The 19198-nt window shown below is 56.9% G+C and overlaps 6 protein-coding genes across 6 annotated transcripts; 3 read left to right on the top strand and 3 right to left on the bottom strand.

Moving 5' to 3' along the window:
* Positions 1 to 15: 15 nt before the first annotated feature.
* On the top strand, positions 16 to 3307 carry SLS55_001722 (uncharacterized protein; the record flags this gene model as incomplete). The annotated part of the gene is made up of 2 exons (XM_066773212.1): positions 16 to 489; positions 551 to 3307. The coding sequence occupies 2 exons, from the start codon at positions 16 to 18 to the stop codon at positions 3305 to 3307; spliced, it is 3231 nt and encodes a 1076-aa protein (XP_066635779.1).
* Positions 3308 to 3680: 373 nt separating this feature from the next.
* On the bottom strand, positions 3681 to 7554 carry ECM16 (putative ATP-dependent RNA helicase DHR1; the record flags this gene model as incomplete). Its single annotated transcript, XM_066773211.1, has 2 exons — positions 3681 to 7205; positions 7312 to 7554. 2 exons carry the CDS (start codon positions 7552 to 7554, stop codon positions 3681 to 3683), a joined length of 3768 nt encoding a protein of 1255 aa, XP_066635778.1.
* Positions 7555 to 9111: 1557 nt separating this feature from the next.
* Positions 9112 to 9815, bottom strand: FES1 (hsp70 nucleotide exchange factor fes1; the record flags this gene model as incomplete). The annotated part of the gene is made up of 2 exons (XM_066773210.1): positions 9112 to 9357; positions 9423 to 9815. 2 exons carry the CDS (start codon positions 9813 to 9815, stop codon positions 9112 to 9114), a joined length of 639 nt encoding a protein of 212 aa, XP_066635777.1.
* A 1109-nt stretch (positions 9816 to 10924) lies between these two features.
* On the top strand, positions 10925 to 12547 carry ACT1 (actin; the record flags this gene model as incomplete). The annotated part of the gene is made up of 6 exons (XM_066773209.1): positions 10925 to 10931; positions 11051 to 11081; positions 11234 to 11289; positions 11405 to 11435; positions 11492 to 12263; positions 12317 to 12547. The coding sequence occupies 6 exons, from the start codon at positions 10925 to 10927 to the stop codon at positions 12545 to 12547; spliced, it is 1128 nt and encodes a 375-aa protein (XP_066635776.1).
* A 2196-nt stretch (positions 12548 to 14743) lies between these two features.
* On the bottom strand, positions 14744 to 16182 carry SLS55_001718 (uncharacterized protein; the record flags this gene model as incomplete). Its single annotated transcript, XM_066773208.1, has 2 exons — positions 14744 to 15249; positions 15303 to 16182. 2 exons carry the CDS (start codon positions 16180 to 16182, stop codon positions 14744 to 14746), a joined length of 1386 nt encoding a protein of 461 aa, XP_066635775.1.
* Positions 16183 to 16485: 303 nt separating this feature from the next.
* SLS55_001717 (uncharacterized protein) lies at positions 16486 to 18626 on the top strand (the record flags this gene model as incomplete). The annotated part of the gene is made up of 4 exons (XM_066773207.1): positions 16486 to 16543; positions 16771 to 17728; positions 17778 to 18183; positions 18240 to 18626. 4 exons carry the CDS (start codon positions 16486 to 16488, stop codon positions 18624 to 18626), a joined length of 1809 nt encoding a protein of 602 aa, XP_066635774.1.
* Between the last annotated feature and the right edge of the window lie 572 nt (positions 18627 to 19198).

Raw genomic sequence — 19198 nt, 5'->3', positions numbered from 1 at the left:
CGCCGCTCACAGCAGATGAACGGCCTCAATGCTCTGGTCGTCGGCCTGCGCCGCCCCGCCGCGCTGCTGCCGCCGCTGAACGCCCGCCATGTCTTCCGCCGCTCCGCCTTCACCCAGCCTGACCGCCTCGACTTCCGCGCCATTGACGCGAAATGGCGCCAGCGATGGGCTGACGCTGCCGCTGCCCGCTCCCGGGACTCCAAGCCTACTGACCGCGAGAAGGCCTATGTTCTCCCCATGTTCCCGTACCCGTCCGGCATTCTCCACCTCGGCCATCTCCGCGTCTACACCATCTCCGACGTGCTCGCCCGCTTCAAGCACATGCAAGGCTACGATGTACTACACCCAATGGGCTGGGACTCGTTCGGTCTGCCTGCTGAGAATGCCGCTATCGAGCGAGGAGTCGATCCCGCCGAGTGGACTGTGTCCAACATCGCCAAGATGAAGGAGCAGCTGGAGGCCATGAACGGCCGGTGGGACTGGGATAGGGTACGTCGGGGCCCGGCCCAGCGTCGTCCATACGTAGCTAATGCCATTGACTGTCCGACAGGAATTCATGACCTGTGATCCTTCCTTTTACAAGCAAACACAACGCCTCTTCCTCCTCCTGCACAGACGTGGTCTAGCATACCAGGCAGAGTCTCTCGTCAATTGGGATCCCGTCGAGAAAACCGTCCTCGCCAATGAGCAGGTCAACGCCGACGGCACCTCCTGGAGGTCTGGCGCCAAGGTTGAGCGCCTCAATCTCAAGCAATGGTTCCTCCGCATTACCGACTTCAAGGAGCATCTCCTCAACGATCTCGACCTTTTGGCCAAGGACAATCGCTGGCCGGAACGTGTGCTGTCCATGCAAAGGAATTGGATCGGAAAGTCCAGAGGATCCAAGCTCCACTTCCAGATTGAGAGTTCTCCCGAGTCCAAGTCCCTTGGCAATGTCGAAGTCTTCACAACCCGTGCCGATACCCTATTTGGTGTTCAATACATCGCCCTTTCCCTCAAACATCCCCTGGTACTGGAATTGGCGAAGACGAACCTGTTTCTGAGGACTTTCTTGGACAAGGCCAATAGATTGCCCCTGGATTCCAAGGATGGCTATCTTCTCCCTGGAGTGTACGCCATCAACCCGGCATCCGCATTCGCCACGCCCGACACCCAGGTTCAGAACCAGCTGCCCGTCTACGTAGCTCCCTATGTCCTGGATGACTATGGATCGGGCGCGGTCATGGGTGTGCCTGGCCATGATTATCGTGACCTCGCTTTTTGGAAGAAGAACCGGGGTCGCGAGCCGATCATTACCGTGGTGACTCCTGATGGTGCCGATTCTGCTAAACAGGGAGGGGCGTTTGTCCACAAAGGCAAGCTCACCAGTGCATGCGGTCCTTTCAAAGGCCTGGACTCGGACACCGCCATCAACCAGATCGTCTCGGATCTAGCCGGTAAAGGGTACAATGCTGAGCATGTGGACAATTGGCGTCTCCGCGACTGGCTGATCAGCCGTCAGCGGTATTGGGGAACTCCGATCCCGATTATCCACTGCAACTCTTGTGGGGCCGTTCCTGTGCCGGAATTATCCCTCCCGGTTGAACTGCCCAAGTTGAAGTCCGGGCAGATGCTTGGTAAAGGCGGTAACCCGTTGGCCGATATTCCTGAATTCGTAAACACTACTTGCCCGAAGTGCAAGAGCCCGGCTACTCGCGAGACAGACACGATGGATACGTTCATGGATTCTTCCTGGTACTTCTTCCGCTTCGCTGATCCACACATCGAGCAGGCGCTCGTCAGGCCCAGAGTCGCGGAAGGCCGCCTTCCTGTGGACATTTACGTCGGTGGTGTTGAGCATGCCATTCTCCACCTCCTCTACGCGCGCTTCATCTCCAAGTTCCTCTCTACTACTAAACTCTGGCGTAGTGGCGGGGGACCGGACAACAAGGGCGAGCCCTTCAGGAATCTCATTACGCAGGGCATGGTGCACGGCAAAACTTACACTGACCCGAAAACTGGCCGGTTCCTCAAGCCCGAGGAAGTTGATCAGTCGGACCCTTCCAAACCAATCATCAAGGAGACAGGCAAACCTGCCGGGGTCAGCTATGAGAAGATGTCCAAAAGCAAGTACAACGGAGTGGATCCGGGTGAATGCATTGCCAAGTACGGCGCCGACACGACGCGTGCACACATGCTCTTCCAAGCGCCCGTCAGCGAAGTCCTCGAATGGGACGAGAGTAAAATCACGGGAATCCAGCGATGGCTGCAGCGCGTCTGGCGCGTCACCAACTGGGCCGCCAACTCGAAGATGCCCGAGCATTACTACAACCAAAAGCTCAAGGACGTTGTCATCGCCGACGACATCACCCTGGCCCTGCACCAGACGATCAAATCCGTCACCACCTCGCTGTCCTCGACCTACTCGCTCAACACCGTCGTCTCCGACCTCACCAAACTGACCAACACCCTCGACGACCTGCACGCCAAAGCCCTCATGGACGACACCCTCGCCGTCCCCGGCGCCCAGATCTACTTCAACCAAGCCTACAACCGCGGCGTCAAGGGCCTGCTCACCATGCTCGCCCCCATCTGCCCCGCCTTCGCCGAAGAGTGCTGGGAGACGCTCCACCGCTCCACCGCCACCGAGCAAGCCGCATGGTCCTCCAGCCTGTCGTCCCACAACGGCACGCCCGCGCCCGCCATCCCCACCCCCCCACCCACCGCCATCCCCAGCATCTTCGACGCCCCCTTCCCCTCGTACAGCGACGACCTCATCGCCGCCCTCTCCAACCGCACCCTCACCACCACCGTCCAAATCAACGGCAAACACGCCTTCACCCTCACCCTCCCCGCGCCCCCCGACCACCTCCTCGCCGCCGACGCCGAGTACGCACCCACCGCCAACGTCCACAACAACACGCCCCTCGACCCCCTCGCCGCCGCCGCCGCCCCCGAAACCGACATCCCGTCCAAGCACTTCGCCCGCCGCCCCTTCGAGCGCTGGGCCGTCGCCCACGTCTTCGCGTCCTCCCAGGGCGCCCGCATGTTCGGCCCCGGCGGCCGCTTCGACCAGCTCAACCCCATGAAGAGGGTCCGCTCGCTCGTCATCGTCAAGTACGGCCGCACCATCAATTTCGTCATGGGGAAGGTCACGAGGAAGGATGTTAGGTTGATGGCGGAGAGGGAGGCGAGGAGGTATGAGGATGAGGAGAGGGAGGAGGCGAGGAGGGAGAGGGGGGAGGAGATGGAAAGGAAGAGGAACGAGGAGGTGGAGCGGAAGAGGAAGGAGATAGAAGAGGGGGGGGGCGTGGAGAAGGGGAAATGATGAGAGAGAGAGAAGAGGGGGGAAGTTGGGTGGTGTCGGAGATGGCATGTTAGATTCTCTTTGGAAAAGGGAAAGAAAAAAAAAAAAGCAATAGGCCATGTATTATATAGATGTCAATATGGAAGAAAAGAGAGAGAGAGTGCTCCATTCAATTATACATATGCATTTTTCATGACACAACGACGGCAAAATGCGAGGTGTGTGCCTCACAACAACATGGTTTTTTTTTTTTCCTCCCCTGCTCGCAACCAGAAATAAGATTTATACCCTCCCGCCCACATCTCGGATGTCCACAATATTTCCAAAGCGTCTCAGAACAAGCACACACACATACAACCTCGACCATCCACCCATCCACCCATCCATCCATTCATCAAGCATCCCCAACCACAACCCACCCCCTCCCACCCCCCTCCCTCCGCTGCACCACGCGCCTCGCCGGCAACGGCCAGCCCAACCCCCTCCCCGCTCCCCCAACCAAGCTAGGAACGACGTAGCACTCGCGCCTCTCCAAGCCATCCGCGGCGTCGCGCCCCTTGTCGACGACCTTCCCGATGGGTTTGCCCCAGCGCAGCAGCGGGGTGCCCCTGGCGAGGGCGGTGAGCTGGGCGCCGGTGACGGGGCAGAGGGGGTGCATGCGGATTTTTGGAATGGTCGAGGCGCCGACGGATGAGGGGGCGGCGCGTTGGAGGTGCGAGTAGATGATGTATTGCGGGAGGGATTTGGCGGGGAGGTGGGCGAGGACGGAGGAGGCGTGGATGAAGACGAAGGGGTCTTGCTGTTGTTGTTGTTGTTCGGAGGAGGAGGAGGACAGGCGGCGGTCGAGCGAGGGGAAGAGGGTGACGTAGGGGACGTCGGTGGCGCGCTTGGGCTTGCGGGCGGGGAGGTCGGCGGTGACGTCCGGGCAGGTGTCGGCGCGCTGGGCGACGAGGTCGACGAAGCCGGCCGCGACCATGTAGTTGAGCTTGGCCATCTGGTCCTTTGTGGGCGGCGCCAGGGTGGGCTCGTAACTGGCGAGGCCGCAGCGCGGGTTCTCCTTGCGGACGATGTTGGTGAGCTGCTGGCGCAGCTGCGTGGCTTCCTGCAGCGCCTTGAGCCGCAGGAACATGGCCGAGGCGAAGTCTTCCGGCGACCGCTTGCTCTCGGCGGCGAAGGCGCAGATGGCGGCGAGGAGCTTGGCGGCGTCGCTGGTGCGGTCGAGCTTGGATAGGCTGGCGTGGGCGCCGTTGTATGCTCTTCGCCGCTTTTCCTTCGCCTCATCCTCAACGTTGTCTGCGTGGGTTCTGATGTGATCGTCCTCGTCTTGTTGCGAAGCAAGGTTGAGTAGATTTTCCGGGATGAACACGTCGGGAACCGCGAGAGCAGAGACAAGAGCGATGGCATAGGCCGCCAGACCGTGGTTCTGGCCAACCAGCAGGATGCGTGAAAAGCGCGGAGTGAGCGGATATACGGAAAGTTGTCGGCCTTGAGAGGTAATCTTCCCGTCACCGTCAATAGCGCCAAGGTATTGCAGCAGCTTCTCTGCTTTCGCAAGCTGCTGCCTATCCGGAGGTGTGGGGAACGGGTAGTTGACCACCTGGTGGATACCCATGCTCTTGAGTTGAAGTACCAGGCCCTCGATGGGGGTCCGGAGGATTTCAGGCTCCGCGTACTCCTTGAAATCCCTCTCGTACACAGCAGACGAGTAAAATCTGTAGCAGTGACCCGGTCCAGTACGACCGGCACGACCGGCACGTTGGTCTGCGCTGGCTTTGCTGATCCAGCCAACCTCAAAGCTCTGGACGCCTGTAGTTTGGTCGTATATTCTCTCCTTGGACCTGCCGCAATCAAAGACGTACCGGATCCCGGGGATTGTCAAACTGGTCTCAGCAACGTTGGTGGCGAGGACAATCAAGCGCGAGCCATCTGGTGGGGACTCGAATATTCTCATCTGCTGTTTTGTGGGTAATTGCGAATACAACGGGAGCACATGCACTTTCAGCGTTTGTGTCTCCTCGCCGTCTTCTGCAACATCAAACTCCTTGTCGTCATCGTCATCGAGGCCGTGGATCTCTGATTCCGCATCAGAGCCATCGTCGTAGTCGTCCGGGTTGTTTTCGTCACCGATTTCGAGGTCTTCAGCCTCGAGCGGGGCATCAGCGGCAGAGATACGAACCGGAGGCTGCTTGACCTCTGCTCCCTGTGTTGATGGGAATGCTTGCTTCAGCCGCTTAGCCAGTGTGGTGATCTCACTCTGACCAGTCATGAACACAAGCATCCCGCCAGGTGGCAGTTTCCTGTGACCTCGCTTGATCTTTTGGAACGCCTCCTCAACGTAATCCATCCTGGTTCGCCTTGCGAAATGGACCGTAACTGGGTACTGCCTCCCTTCTGCCTTGAGCACCGGGGGCGAGCCATTTCTGAAGAGACGTGTATTTTCGGTGAAGTCGGAAATGCGGAGAGTGGCAGACATGATAATTAGCTTAAGAGGTTTGACCTTGGGGTCTTCCTTCATAAGATTTCGTCTCAAATCGACAATACGGCTCATCATCCCGATGAGAATATCGGTGTTGACGCTACGTTCGTGTGCTTCATCGATGACAATGGCAGAGTAGCCAGGCAAGCGGATGTCTTGAGCAATTTCGCGGAGCAAGATACCGTCCGTCATGAACTTGATGGCTGTATCATCCCCTGTGGAAGAATCGAAACGGATCTGGTAGCCAACCCTCTTACCAGAGCTTCCAAGTTCCTGCCCCACGCGATTGGCCATGCTGACCGCCGCAACTCGTCGAGGTTGTGTGACGCCAATCGCGCCCGGTGTTGGACCTTTCGGATCTCCGTATCCGGCTTCGAATAAGAATTGTGGCACCTGGGTAGTTTTTCCACTACCTGTCGCTCCCCAAACGACAACAACATCGTTGTTGTGGATTGCTTCCATGATCTTTTGTTCCTCGGCCACGACAGGGAGCTTCAAACGACCCTCCTGGACATCCTCAGGCCGCTCCACCGTTACACTGTACGCTTTCCTCCAGGCATCGGTCGCCGTCTTTGTCGCCAATTCCGGTGGTAGAGGATCTTCTTCAAACGCTCGAGGTTGGAAAGGCTTTGCTGGCAATCGAGGAAGTGCTTCAATGTTAGTCGAAGGGGTATATCCGACCGTTTTGTTTCTCTCGGCTGTTGCCCAGGCTTTGAATGCTGAGGATCTCTCTTTCTTCTCCTGATTCTTCGCTTCATCGAATTCTTCTTCGGACTCCTCGTCCGATTCCTCTTCGTCTGAGCTCCCTTCATCCTCATCTTCATCATCTGACCCCTCTGCCATCTCCTCATCTTCATCCTCCGCGCCATCCTCTTCATCCGATACTGCACTCCAACCGCTAGCACTACTGCGGTCGTCATCATCAGCAGAACCCTCTCCTTCTGAGCTGAAACCTTCCCATTCAGGCTCCACCTGAGGGGGCGTAAACTTCAAAGCTGGCTTCGCTGCCCTCTTTCTCTTTTTGATCACCGGTCTTCCATCCTCGTCCAGCTCCAGAGGTCTTTTCAATCCACTTCCGAAAGCAGCCGCAGGAGCCGTGGGTTTGTCCTCCTTGGTCTGTTCCTCTTCATGCTTGGGTGCCGCAACAGTTCCGTTTGTTGCTCTCTTCTGAGTGTGCGCGACCTTCTCATCGTTCTCTTCGTCGGAATCGGTATGGTAACCCAGGTCCTTCTTCTCTGGCCTCGATACGTCCTTGAGGATGGTGTCGTTCTTCTCGATATCAATCCCAGCTTCCTTCTCCCGTGCCGCCCGGGCAATGATTTCTCGTCTGGATTTGCTGATGTGACTGAGCTGTCTCGCGCTCTGCATCAGGCTGGTATCGGTCTTGTACTCGGCAAGCTTCTTCATGATGTCCAGGTTCTCCTCCTTCTTAAGCTTGTTGTCCTATTGCGCCAAAGCTAATTAGCAATTTTCCCCCATGTTTCTCCAACACCAAAAGCCCAGCGCATGCGCAATCGCATCCTCGGTCGCCAGCCTTCCGGGGACTTACAATGTACTTGTCCATCCTTTTCTGCTTTTTCGCGCTGATCTTGCTCTGCGGCTGCTGCGCACGCAATTCGTCCCTCATCATGTTCCTCTTCTCCTCCTTCTCCGCCTTGCCGGGCGGCAAGATGACGTCCGCGTTTGCATCGCCAGCAGATGCGACGCCAACCTTGGCGGCGGCTTTTTGGCGCTCTTCCTCCTCGCGCACGCGGTGCTTGTGCTTCCGCTGGCGGGGTACGAACTTGCCCATGGTGAACGAGCGGCGAGGCAGATCCTGGACAGGGCCGAAAGGGTTGTTCGGTGTCGCAGACAATATTTCGCGTCGCGGCAGGGAAGCTCTGGGGAAAAAAAGTCGGGTCGGACGCGGCGGGCGGAAATAATCCTGGCCGGTCCTCTGCGGGCCCACCGGCAAATGACTGGCTGTGTCTTTCTCGCGCCCGCTCCCCTGCCGGCGCTGCATGGCCCGAGCTCAATTCACCGCCTTCGGTGGTTGAGCCCATGCAAACGCCGATGCCCGCCCGCCAGCCAGCCAGCGCGAAGCTCGACGCCTAGAGCTTGGGCGCGTCTCAAGAAATCCAGCAACAGACGCCGACGACGACGACGACGAGCCCGAGTTCGCCAACGAGAAAGCCGAGACGGTCCGTCGCAGAGCAAGCAAGCAGTTCCAGCATGCCGGATTTCCCAGTCACCCCCGAGGCCTTCCCCGCCAGCACGCGCACCGCCGCCGGCGAGGTGGACGGCGTGCACACGGACGTCATGGTGGTGCGGTTCGCCGACAAGATCATGGTGACCATCGTGCAGGGCGGACGCCTGGCGCATTGGGTACGGACAGCAAGCCCTGCAGCCCCATTCCTCACCTCCACACCCCCGCCGCCTCCATTCCGGAGGCTCGTTTCTCCTCCTCATTACGTGGTGCTGACGGTTACATTTTTCACGCATAAAAGGTCCATGTTCCTCTCGACCACCCAACCGCCGACCCCCTCTCCGCCGCCGCCCCGCCTACCTCCTTCGAAGATGGTGACCCCGCCTCCAGCCTCGACCTTCTCCCCATGTCACACTTGACTGCGACAACAGTGCTGGGTGGGACGGTGCCAGAGCGCGACACGGCGGGGCAGCTTGTTGCGGCGCAAGTCGCTAGCACAATCGCGACGAAAGATCCCGATGAGAAGCGGCTGGTGGTTGTGGGGATGGGATTTGAGAGGAAGGAGATGAGCAGGGAGGCTTTTGTGGATTTGGTGGGGTTGGTAATGGGGTGCTTGTAGGTGGGAATATCTTTGTGGGAATAAGGTCTAGAGCGAGGGAACCAGCTCCCATGCGGGAGCCAAGTCTCGAATGTGGGAACCGGGTCTCGAAAAAGAAAGTGGCGGCGGGAGATGGACAGCGCCTTTGACAATAATAGGAGGAGATATGGTCTAGTAAGGTCTCTCGGACTGTCTGTTCAATGTGGGGTCGTCGCGCTGATGGTCACAGGCATCTTTACGTTGGGGCCAAGCACAGGAAGATACAGGTCGGTTCGCTTATCATTGCAGCAGTGAATGGGCAGCTGGGGCGTCCATTTGGCCATGAGTGCATAACATGTTTATGATCAAGGGTAGCAGAGACTCCGCAGAGTCGCGTTAATTCCTTCGTAGAACCATGATACCCGATGCCATCCGATAACATGAACCACCCGTCTATGAGCTGTTTTGCCCGTCTTGACCCTAAACGCCGTATCCCTCTTCATGGAGAAGCTGATCCCTCGAACCTCAATCCGAGCATTTTCCCATCCAACGCCGAACCATGCGTGATTTTCGTGATTGCTCTCGCTCTATGCCGTTGCTGCATTCTCCTCGCGCATCTTTGTGATTATGGAATCGACATCCTCCATAGACGTAGCATCCAGCTTCTTTCCTCCGTGGTACGAATCCGGCAAGTGCTGTAGAGCGGCGTCAAGGCCGGGCTGGAAATTCCTCGTTGCGGAAGACAGAGCGTTGATTGCCTTCTTGCGGGCGGCCTGATTAGGTTCACCGACGGCCAGCTTGACGATCGTCGGGATAGCATCGTGTTCGAGAAGCTGTCGTCATCCGTTAGCCACTGGCCCCCCTAAACGGTGTACACACGATAGGGAAAAAGACCCACCTTCTCCTGCGCCTTGACGTTGTTCTGCACGGCCGTGCCAACGCACCACGCGGCCATCCTCCTGAGCTCGGCCTCTTCGCTTTCGAGCTGCGACAGCAGCGGCTTCCACAGGCCCAGCGGTTCGATGTTGTTGGCGTTGTCGATCTGCTCGACCAGCTGCTCGAAGTTGTCGAACGCGGTGAGCTTGTTCTCCAGATCCGTCTCCTCCGACGTGATCGCCCGCATGCTCTCGCGCATGAGCTCGGCGTCGGACGGGCCGCCCATCAGCGCGGCCAGCATCTCGGGCGTGATGTTGCTCTTGGGCTGCTCACCGGCGAGCGCGGGGTCGTTGCGCGTGGCCTCGGAGTTCTCGACGCCCCATCGCAGGAGATTGTTCAGGCGCGGATCGTTCATGGCGGCGGTAGTCTATCGAGATTGCGGCAGAGTAGGCGTAATTGCGGGCGGGGAGCGGAAAATGGTGGAGGAATGCACGGCGGACAGGCGAGCAGCTATATCAAAGGCGCCTTGCGAAAATTGTTGCCGATGACGAAGGCGCGGGAAGAAGCGATCGGCTTCGGCGGCCTTCGACCAGCTCTGCCGACGCTGGGCGCCCGGCGCGGCGCGCACACACGAAATAGCGGCATGCCGGCGGCCCTATCACGAAGAGATAGCGGCACCGCGAGCATGGCTGGCAGTGGCAACATCGGAGGATAAGCACATCGCGGAGCATCTGGCGGGCGGGCGGACAGCAGCGCAGCGCCGTGGGACGCAGCGGAGCCCGCCCCTGGAGATGGTCCCGCCGGTGGTGGTCCGCTCCCTGCTGCCGCCCGTCTCATCACAGCTCAGGCAGCGCTGCCCCTCACTTGCACGTGACCGGTCATAATTACGATGGGCCGGGGCGCGTCAATCAGGAGCGTTGGGGAGTCGTGCTCGCGGCGGAAAGGGGCTGCGAGCTATTCTTGGCGGCTTCTGGAATTGCGGGCTGGGGGCGCAGTGGGTATTGCGCGCAGCGAGCGTGGGCGGTGGGCGGGAGCTGCGGGCAGGGCGTGGGCGGTAAGCAAAGGGCTGCCTGGTCGCCGCCAGCTGCCAAGAGCGCGTTGTCAGCGGTGGCGGGCAAGACGCGTGGACGCAGCGCAGCCGGCGTCGCAGGAATTGTGCTGCCTGCGAGTGCCAGCTATAAAGACGGCGCGCAGGCGGATGCAGTGCAGGCAGCCCGTCAGTCAATCAGAGCGCGCCGTGGTCATTACAGCTGCAGCGTGCAGGCCAGTTCGCCGTCCCCTGAAGTGGAATGCACGTTGGGTATCCGCTTATTTAGCACGGCCTCGCCTCCCGCACAGAACCTGTGCCCAGCTGTCCTGCCCGTGAGACCGCTCTTCCCTTCAACTCCACGTCAACGACATCCATCCCCCGACCTCATCCAGCAGTCCGCCATCTGCTGCCCCCCGCCTTCGCCGCGCCTCCTCGCATTTAATTCTCAACCAGCTCCCTCACCTTTCATCCCTACATCCTCTTAATCTCTCACAATGGAAGGTACGACGATGACACCCCGCCCAGCGCCTCCTGACAACACCGCCCGCGCCCTCGGCGTCGGCGAGGCCGCTCCAGCTGCCCTGGTTTCATCGCATGCTAACCCCTCTGGCTGTCTGCAGAAGAAGTTGCGGCCCTCGTCATCGACAATGGGTAAGAATTGCACTGCCGCCCGCTCCTCGCGCGTGTGGGGTTGCCAGCCTCCTGGCTGCGACCACCACCGCCCGCGACGCGCCGCATCGCCATCCGCTCCCGCCGCCCGGGCGCAAATGGCATCCCACAGAGCTGAGCTGACCCTTTCCCAGTTCGGGTATGTGCAAGGCCGGTTTCGCCGGTGACGATGCGCCCCGCGCCGTCTTCCGTAAGTCTCCCCCGCCTCCAGCCGGCCTGGACGCGACGGCGCACTTCTGCCCGTTGTGTCCAGCGTGCCGCAGCCTCTTTTCTGCGATGAGAACATTTTGCTGAGTGCGCTGCAGCCTCCATTGTCGGCCGTCCTCGCCACCATGGGTATGTCCACCTGTTCGAGAACCCCGCATCGCACCGCCCACTGACGCACGGCACAGTATCATGATTGGTATGGGTCAGAAGGATTCGTACGTCGGAGATGAGGCACAGTCGAAGCGTGGTATCCTCACCCTGAGGTACCCCATCGAGCACGGTGTTGTCACCAACTGGGACGACATGGAGAAGATTTGGCACCACACCTTCTACAACGAGCTGCGTGTGGCGCCCGAGGAGCACCCCGTCCTGCTGACGGAGGCCCCCATCAACCCCAAGTCCAACCGTGAGAAGATGACGCAGATCGTCTTCGAGACCTTCAACGCCCCGGCCTTCTACGTCTCCATCCAGGCCGTTCTGTCGCTGTACGCTTCCGGTCGTACTACCGGTATCGTCCTCGACTCCGGTGACGGTGTCACTCACGTTGTCCCCATCTACGAGGGTTTCGCCCTTCCCCAGGCCATCTCCCGTGTCGACATGGCTGGTCGTGACCTTACCGACTACCTGATGAAGATTCTCGCCGAGCGTGGTTACTCCTTCTCCACCACCGCCGAGCGTGAAATCGTCCGTGACATCAAGGAGAAGCTCTGCTACGTCGCCCTCGACTTCGAGCAGGAGATCCAGACTGCCAGCCAGAGCTCTTCGCTCGAGAAGTCGTACGAGCTTCCCGACGGTCAGGTCATCACCATTGGCAACGAGCGTTTCCGCGCTCCCGAGGCTCTCTTCCAGCCCTCCGTCCTCGGCCTCGAGTCTGGCGGTATCCACGTCACCACCTTCAACTCCATCATGAAGTGCGATGTCGATGTCAGGAAGGACCTGTACGGCAACATTGTCATGGTAAGTTTTTGCTCATCCTAGCGGTCTCTAGCGCAGCGCTAACAATTGTCTAGTCTGGTGGTACCACCATGTACCCCGGTATCTCCGACCGTATGCAGAAGGAAATCACGGCCCTGGCCCCCTCCTCGATGAAGGTCAAGATCATCGCTCCCCCGGAGCGCAAGTACTCCGTCTGGATCGGTGGTTCCATTCTCGCCTCCCTCTCCACCTTCCAGCAGATGTGGATCTCCAAGCAGGAGTACGACGAGAGCGGTCCCTCCATTGTCCACCGCAAGTGCTTCTAAGGTGTGTGACGCGACCCTCCGGCTGGCGATGACCTGTACTGATCGGTTGCTACAGCAAAGGCTTGGGTGCAATGGAATTCATGACGACGGCATGCCTCCGAACGATAATCTCGCTCGGCCTTGGCTACGCCTTCTCCCTCGTGCGTGCTCTACATCTCTTACCAAAATGGCGGTCAAGAACTTTGGGTGGTTTGTTTTACACTGGTGGAGGTGGCAGAGGACAAGCGTGCGTTAATCATTTCGCGTGCGTGTGGTAGGCGAGCAAGGACACGGCTGCAAAAGGCGGTGTTTATGGCGGATGACGACCCTTTTAGCAGAGTTTATAGCCTAGAAATGCTTGCTGTTTACCACCGCAATACGACCATCCCGACGATCCAGTCAAGTCTCCAGCCGTGATGTGTGTTGATTCCACGCAGCTTCTTGAAGTATCGCCAATGCCGTGATACGTCATCACTGAGAGGGGGTAATAGTACGCGATGGTACCTAAGTGAGTAGCAGTTGGGGAAAAAGGTAAAGCCGGGCATTACGTACGTTGTGTACGCCCTCCACCTCATCCCGCACACTTTCTCGGGACAATCATCTTGGCTCTTGGCAAAGGACGAGCTAATTGAGCTTGCCTCTTACTGGACCGTTTGAGGGAAAAGATATGTCGTACCTGTTTTTTGTTTTTTGGCCAAAGGCGGCAAGCTCTCCCTCTCTCTCTTTCCCCTTTTCCGTCCCTCTCCTCGGTTTCGGAGTCTTCTCCTGCAGACCGCTTAGTGTGTCCGTTTACCCTTGTCTCAGATCATGCGGGGGCTTTAATGGGACTTCATCGCTTCTCGGCTTTTAATTCTCGCTTCCCCGTTGGCCCGTATGTATGCGTGTACATTGCGCTTCCATATGCTTTTTACGTCGTCGGATTGAGTGTGTTCGGTCGCGTTCGGGCTGGTGGAGTGCTGTTGCGGTGGGTTGGGCGTTGGGTGTGTCTTCTTGAGTGGTTTTTTTTGTTTTTTTTTTTTTTGTTTTTTTGTGCCCGGGGTTGTCTGGACGATGGGCTGCTGAGATGAGAGAGGCTGATGTCGCTGGCAGTGCCCTTCTTTTTTTTCAGGTCAGTAAGTGGGAGTGGGATGGAGGCGTTGGTCCATGACTCCGAAGGGCGAGCGCTCGGCGTGTGAAAGCGTAACAGTGGGAGTAATGGCGACCGACCCCGAGCCATTACATCGCCCACTCAAGAGAAGCTCGTCTCCGCCACAAACCTTTTGGGTGTTCCACCGCTTTCCTGCTTTTCCACTTGGTCACACGAATTGTTTTACATGATTCCATTCGCCCGCCTTCCATATCGACATCCCGACATTACCTTGGCTTTTGAAAGGACTACTTCGGGCCTGCTGGCAGGTCCCAGCGCACCGGTCATTCTGGCACGACAACGTCTGACGAACCCCCCATTACAAGTCTGTGGAGTGGTCTGCTCAACTACCGTGTATGCATGCTGTTTTGCCGGATAGTCTTTTTAGCGACGCACCGGATAATTTCGTTGCACTCGAGTCCGCTCTGGTGAATTCAAGCAGATCATTCAGAGTTATCACATTGCACTACGGAAAACGGGAGATTATTTCAAGATCGTGCTGGGATTGAGACTATTAATCTAACTTTTGTACGTCTGTGACGGCTTGGATGAAGGAGATCGAAAAGCAAAGAATCAAGATGTCGGAATTTTTCGCTGTTTGTCACCGCAACACATTATGATTTCCGCCTTCCCATATCCCCAAAAAGCCGCGAGTGATGGAGCTCATGCTTTCCCCTGTGTTCGGTGATCAGGCTGAAGTTGGGAATGTATGGTTGAAAACAATAGGTGGTGAGATCGTGCGCAGAAAGTACCTCTAGCCATGGCCGCTACTATGTGTAGCTTGAGGTACGTCCGCAATCTCATCAACCGCAAGGAAAAGGAGTAAAGAAAAGAGTTTAGTCCGCCATGGGCATGTTGGAAGAAGGGATGGCAACTCGTTTGAAGTGTCATCAAGCTTGCTGGGAGAAGATACCCTTGAATGTAGACGTTTGTGATAGCGTGGCTGGGTCTATGTCTTCTTCGCGCCAAAGTCCAATGGTCGAATGCGTGCAAGACATTGGCGTCCGGATAGCAGCGTCCACTTTGTACCAAAGGTGTGTCGATCATCTGAAGGGCAAGTTTGTATGTACGACCATCGTTTGGCCAGAGTCTCAGGCCTCGAGAAAGACAACGGCCTTGTTAATGAAGCGGCCATTCTCAAAGTTCTCTCCGTTGCTGTCTCCGAACTTCTGGACTGCCGGGCTCACAACAATCTTGATCTTCTTGCCATTGCATGACTCGTCTTCCTCATCATCCAGCCTAACGAGGCGGTCGGCTGCCATTTTCGGCGAGTGTACGTCGAAGTCGGTGCGGAGAGAGGGGAAAGGCTCGTTCCATACGTAGTCCGCACGCTGTATCTTTAGACGAGAGAAGAGCACTATCGCCCTATGGATTAGATACTGGAGCTCCAAGTCACATTTCTGTTTTTCATCCTGTCCCATTTCCCGGAGAAACGCAGATGCGGCGCCGTGAGAGATGTAGCCCGTAAAATGGTCTACAAGTTTCGCATAACTGTCCATTGGAAACTCGCCCCAGATGGTTAGCTTAGAGTTCTCCGGCTCCGGGAAGACGGTTCTGAAGAGTAGGGCGCGCCACGTGTGTGCGTCAACAGCGTTGTCTATATCACTTTAGCATTTGGGCTTGTGGCCATCAATTGGTTTGACGACTTACTCTTGCGAAGTTGGGAAAAGGTATCCCTCAAGGCGTCTGCGCGCTCTCCATGATCTTTAGGATCACCGGGATTGCGGAATATCCAGAAATAGTCCTCGAAGATGTAGGTGCTGAGAATGTCGGACACCAGAGCCGCCAGGATGAGAAACGGGTGTTTGAAGGTAAAGAACTCATCCCACGAGTTGAAGAAGGCAACCTTGGATATGGACTGACTGAGATATTTGTTGGCATCGAAGAAAAGCTTGCGGTGTGCCTCCAGGGACTTGACACCGTACGCCTTGGCCCACATCCGGACATCCTTGTAGAGTTGGCTGATGGTATGGTGAATTTCGGCGTCTTCTTGAACGAACCACCCTGTCTGAGCTTGCTTGAACGAGTTGAGCTGTGCCTTCCTCAAGTCTACAACGGTAAAGTCCAGCTTGTCTTGAACTTTCTTGAGCTCGTGGTCGAGAAGAGCGTTCTGGTTCTCCAATGCCAAATTCTTTTTCTTCGTCTTCTGCATCTCTTCCTCGACGGCAGCTTTCTCGGATCTTTCTTTCTTAAGAGTCCTGGCGAATTTGTTCGTCAAAGCTATCTCTTCGTCACGTTCGGCTACTGCAGCGTTGATGTGACGCTGCAGCTGGCGAATCTCCCGCTCAAGTGAGTCAGTTGATCGTTTGCTTGCCTCACCATCACGGCTCATGCCAAGTTCCTCGTCATGGTTCCTGTCGCATTCGCCGCTATGGCCGCTGTCGAGGTCCCAACCACGTTTTTTGTCGAGTTTCTTGTCTGGGTTGCCGCCCGGTTCGAGATCGAGCTTGTCAGGTGAGGTGGATGGCGTCGCAGCCAAAGGTTGCTTGGGCCTAAGGATGGCTGCCGCGGCGGCCTTGATCGACTCCATTCTGTAGAAGTGTAGAAGGAGTTGTTGGTGGGGTGCTCAAAGCGCGTGCAGAATCGAAGCTGTCTTCATGAGCGCAGGCTGCCGCTGGAAGGTGCCAGAATCTACAACGGCAGGTTGGGAAGGAGCGACCCGACCCGCCACTTCCACATCGGAAGCCGGGAGATACTCGCCCGCTTTTCCCAGGGTCCAGCTTTTCTCAGGGTCCAGGCACCGACTCTTGGACCTTGCGCCACAAAATATCTGCCTCTACCTCCGACACCACCACCTTTCACCGACCTGACCTACCCGCTCGCGCAACCCACCATGGCGGACAGCCGCTTGAAGATCATCGTCGGCCTTGACTACGGCACGACATTCTCTGGTATGTACATACCCACTTCTCACGTTCACCTCAAAGCCTGCCAGGTCAATCTCAAAGGCTTGTGCTTGCAATTGCGAACCCTGAAGCCTGGGCAGTTGAAGCGTATGTCCGGACATGAATGTGCGGAATATCTATCAACAAGAATGTCCGGATATGATCTTCAACTCCCTCGCTTTGTTGTATTAAGAGAATCGGCCTCCGAAAATTCATAGCTAACAGCCGCACAGGGATCAGCTACGTCACTTCGAATGAGGTCAGCATCGACAAGATCGAGGTCATCAACCAGTGGCCTGGCACGTCCGAGACCGTTTCCAAGGTCCCGACCAAGATCGCCTACGCATCCGAGAACAAGAACTTCTATGTCGACAAGTGGGGCTTTGCTGTCACTCCGAATATGGAGTCTTACGTGTGGACCAAACTCCTCCTCGATCGTGGCACCGCTGTAACCGAGCTGGATGACCCTGCCCTGAAAGATCTCTTCGGCAAAGGCATGCTGAAGCTACCTGACAACAAGACCGCGAACCAGGTCTGTTGCGATTATCTCAGGGGCCTATATGAGTACATGGTGAGCGTCCTCAGCAAGAAGTTCTCGCCTGAGGTGTACGCCGTTACGCCAGTCGAATGCTGGATCACCGTCCCGGCCATTTGGAGTGATGCGGCGAAGGATGCCACCAGGTCGGCTGCGCTTGACGCTGGCTTTGGCTCCAGGAACTTCGACAAGGTGAACCTCATCCCCGAGCCCGAGGCTGCCGCCTTGGCTGCTCTCAAGCCTCACCTCGATTCCGCTTCCATTGATCCCATCAGCCCCGGTGAGAATGTTCTGATCTGCGACTGCGGCGGAGGCACCGTGGACATCACCACCTACACCATCCTCGAGACCACTCCTCGCCTCCAGTTCCAGGAGCTCTGCGTAGGCGTAGGCGCCAAGTGTGGTTCTACTTACATCGATCGCAACTTCAACAAGTGGATGGTCAACAAGTTCGGCGACGCCTACACCTCCCTCTCCCAGAAGAAGCGTGGTGCTGGTAGCGCTTTCATGAGGTCTTTTGAGGCGCAGAAGAAGTCGTTTGGCAGCAAGCTACTTGGCCGCGACGATCAGAAGTACATCGAGGTCGACCACATGCCCATGGATGCCCCCTCTTCTGCTCGTTATGACAACGACGAGGCTGTAGTCAACCTGACCTGGTATGTATGCCCTGAGTCAACAACTAGTCCTCTCGCTGACGACCTCCAGGCACGACATGAAGAGCTTCTTTGATCCTGTGATCAAGGATATCATTCGACTCGTCAATTCCCAAGCAGAAAAGGCAAAGAAGGACCAGCACGAGATCGACCGTGTCATCCTGGTCGGTGGTTTCGGCGACTCGGATTACCTGAACGAGTGCATGCAGATCTGGTGCATGCAGAACGGTTCAATCAAGCTTACCTGTCCCCCTCAGTGCCAGGCCACCGTTGTCCGTGGTGCGGCTCTACGTGGCCTTGAGGGCCTCACTCCACTTTACCGTCAGGCCCGCCGCCACTACGGCTATACCGTGAACAGGGAATTCAGGAAGGGCATCGATCCTGAGAGCAGGGCCTACATTGGCACGTTCTCCGGAAAGAAGCTCTGCAGGGGTAGGATGCATTGGGCTCTCTCTAAGGTATGAGATTGTCTATTCTTTCTTTTTAATACATGAATCTGACAATGTAACTTTAGGGCCAGATGATTGACTCGAACACCACTGCTACCTTCAAGCTCGCCTGCCCTGGGGTCATCGATGGCGCTGATCACGATCTACATTACTGCACTATAAGGCTGTTCTGCTGCTGCCGCGACGATCCTCCCGAGTATTACGACGATCCCTGCCTTGAGAGCGTTGGCGAGGTCAAGATTCACTTCAAGAAAGTGGACATTGAGAAGGCCGAGAGACGTTACAACAAGGACCTTCAGATGTGGGTCATGAACCTCGAATACAAGGTTGAGATGAAGTTGAACACGGATCAGGGAACTCTGTCGTTCCAGTCCTTCGTGAACAACAAGAAGGCTGGCCGTACGACCATCAACTATACTCAGATAGAGCACAGCCCTGTCGCTATGGACTGATTGGTGGGCGTCCTACGGGTTCTGTCTTTTCCGTGCGGATTTTGTCGTCTCAGCCTCAGATCACACACTTGATTATCCACAACGCGAGAAGAGATGGCTTGGCATAGAGAAAGAAGAAACAAAACCGAAGAAGGCCTGGGATACTTGGTAGAAGTAGGCAGATAATAGAGAGCTCTACCTACCATTCATGCGCGATTCTCACCCAGATATACCTGTGCATTTCTCTGCACTATCTAACGTCTTCGACCAGAACGACGCTGTTTCTGTTCTCACGAAGCCAAAGCCAGGCAGGCCGGCTAAGCTCAAGGTAAGCTCGCTCTCTTGGTCTCCACCATGCGCAGTACTCAACAATTGACGATATTAAAGAAGCTTAAGGCGTTGACCCTCTCGCCCCGCCACAGCCTTAACGTGCAGGCTTTCATTATCACTAGCGAGTACACCGCTGCCAACGAAACAACGGCTTAACTAAAGAGACAGCGGAGGTCGTCCTCAGTGGCCTGGATGGTGAGGATTCCGAAATGACGAGAGCTACGTGTACGATCTTGCAGTCTGGTTGTCACGTCTCCTGGGCA

Source organism: Diplodia seriata (assembly GCF_021436955.1).
Source record: "Diplodia seriata strain FDS-637 chromosome Unknown scaffold_2, whole genome shotgun sequence".
Classification (NCBI taxonomy): Eukaryota; Fungi; Ascomycota; class Dothideomycetes; order Botryosphaeriales; family Botryosphaeriaceae; genus Diplodia; species Diplodia seriata.
Note: the sequence above shows the minus strand (reverse complement) of the source record. Positions and strands in the feature narration are given on the sequence as shown.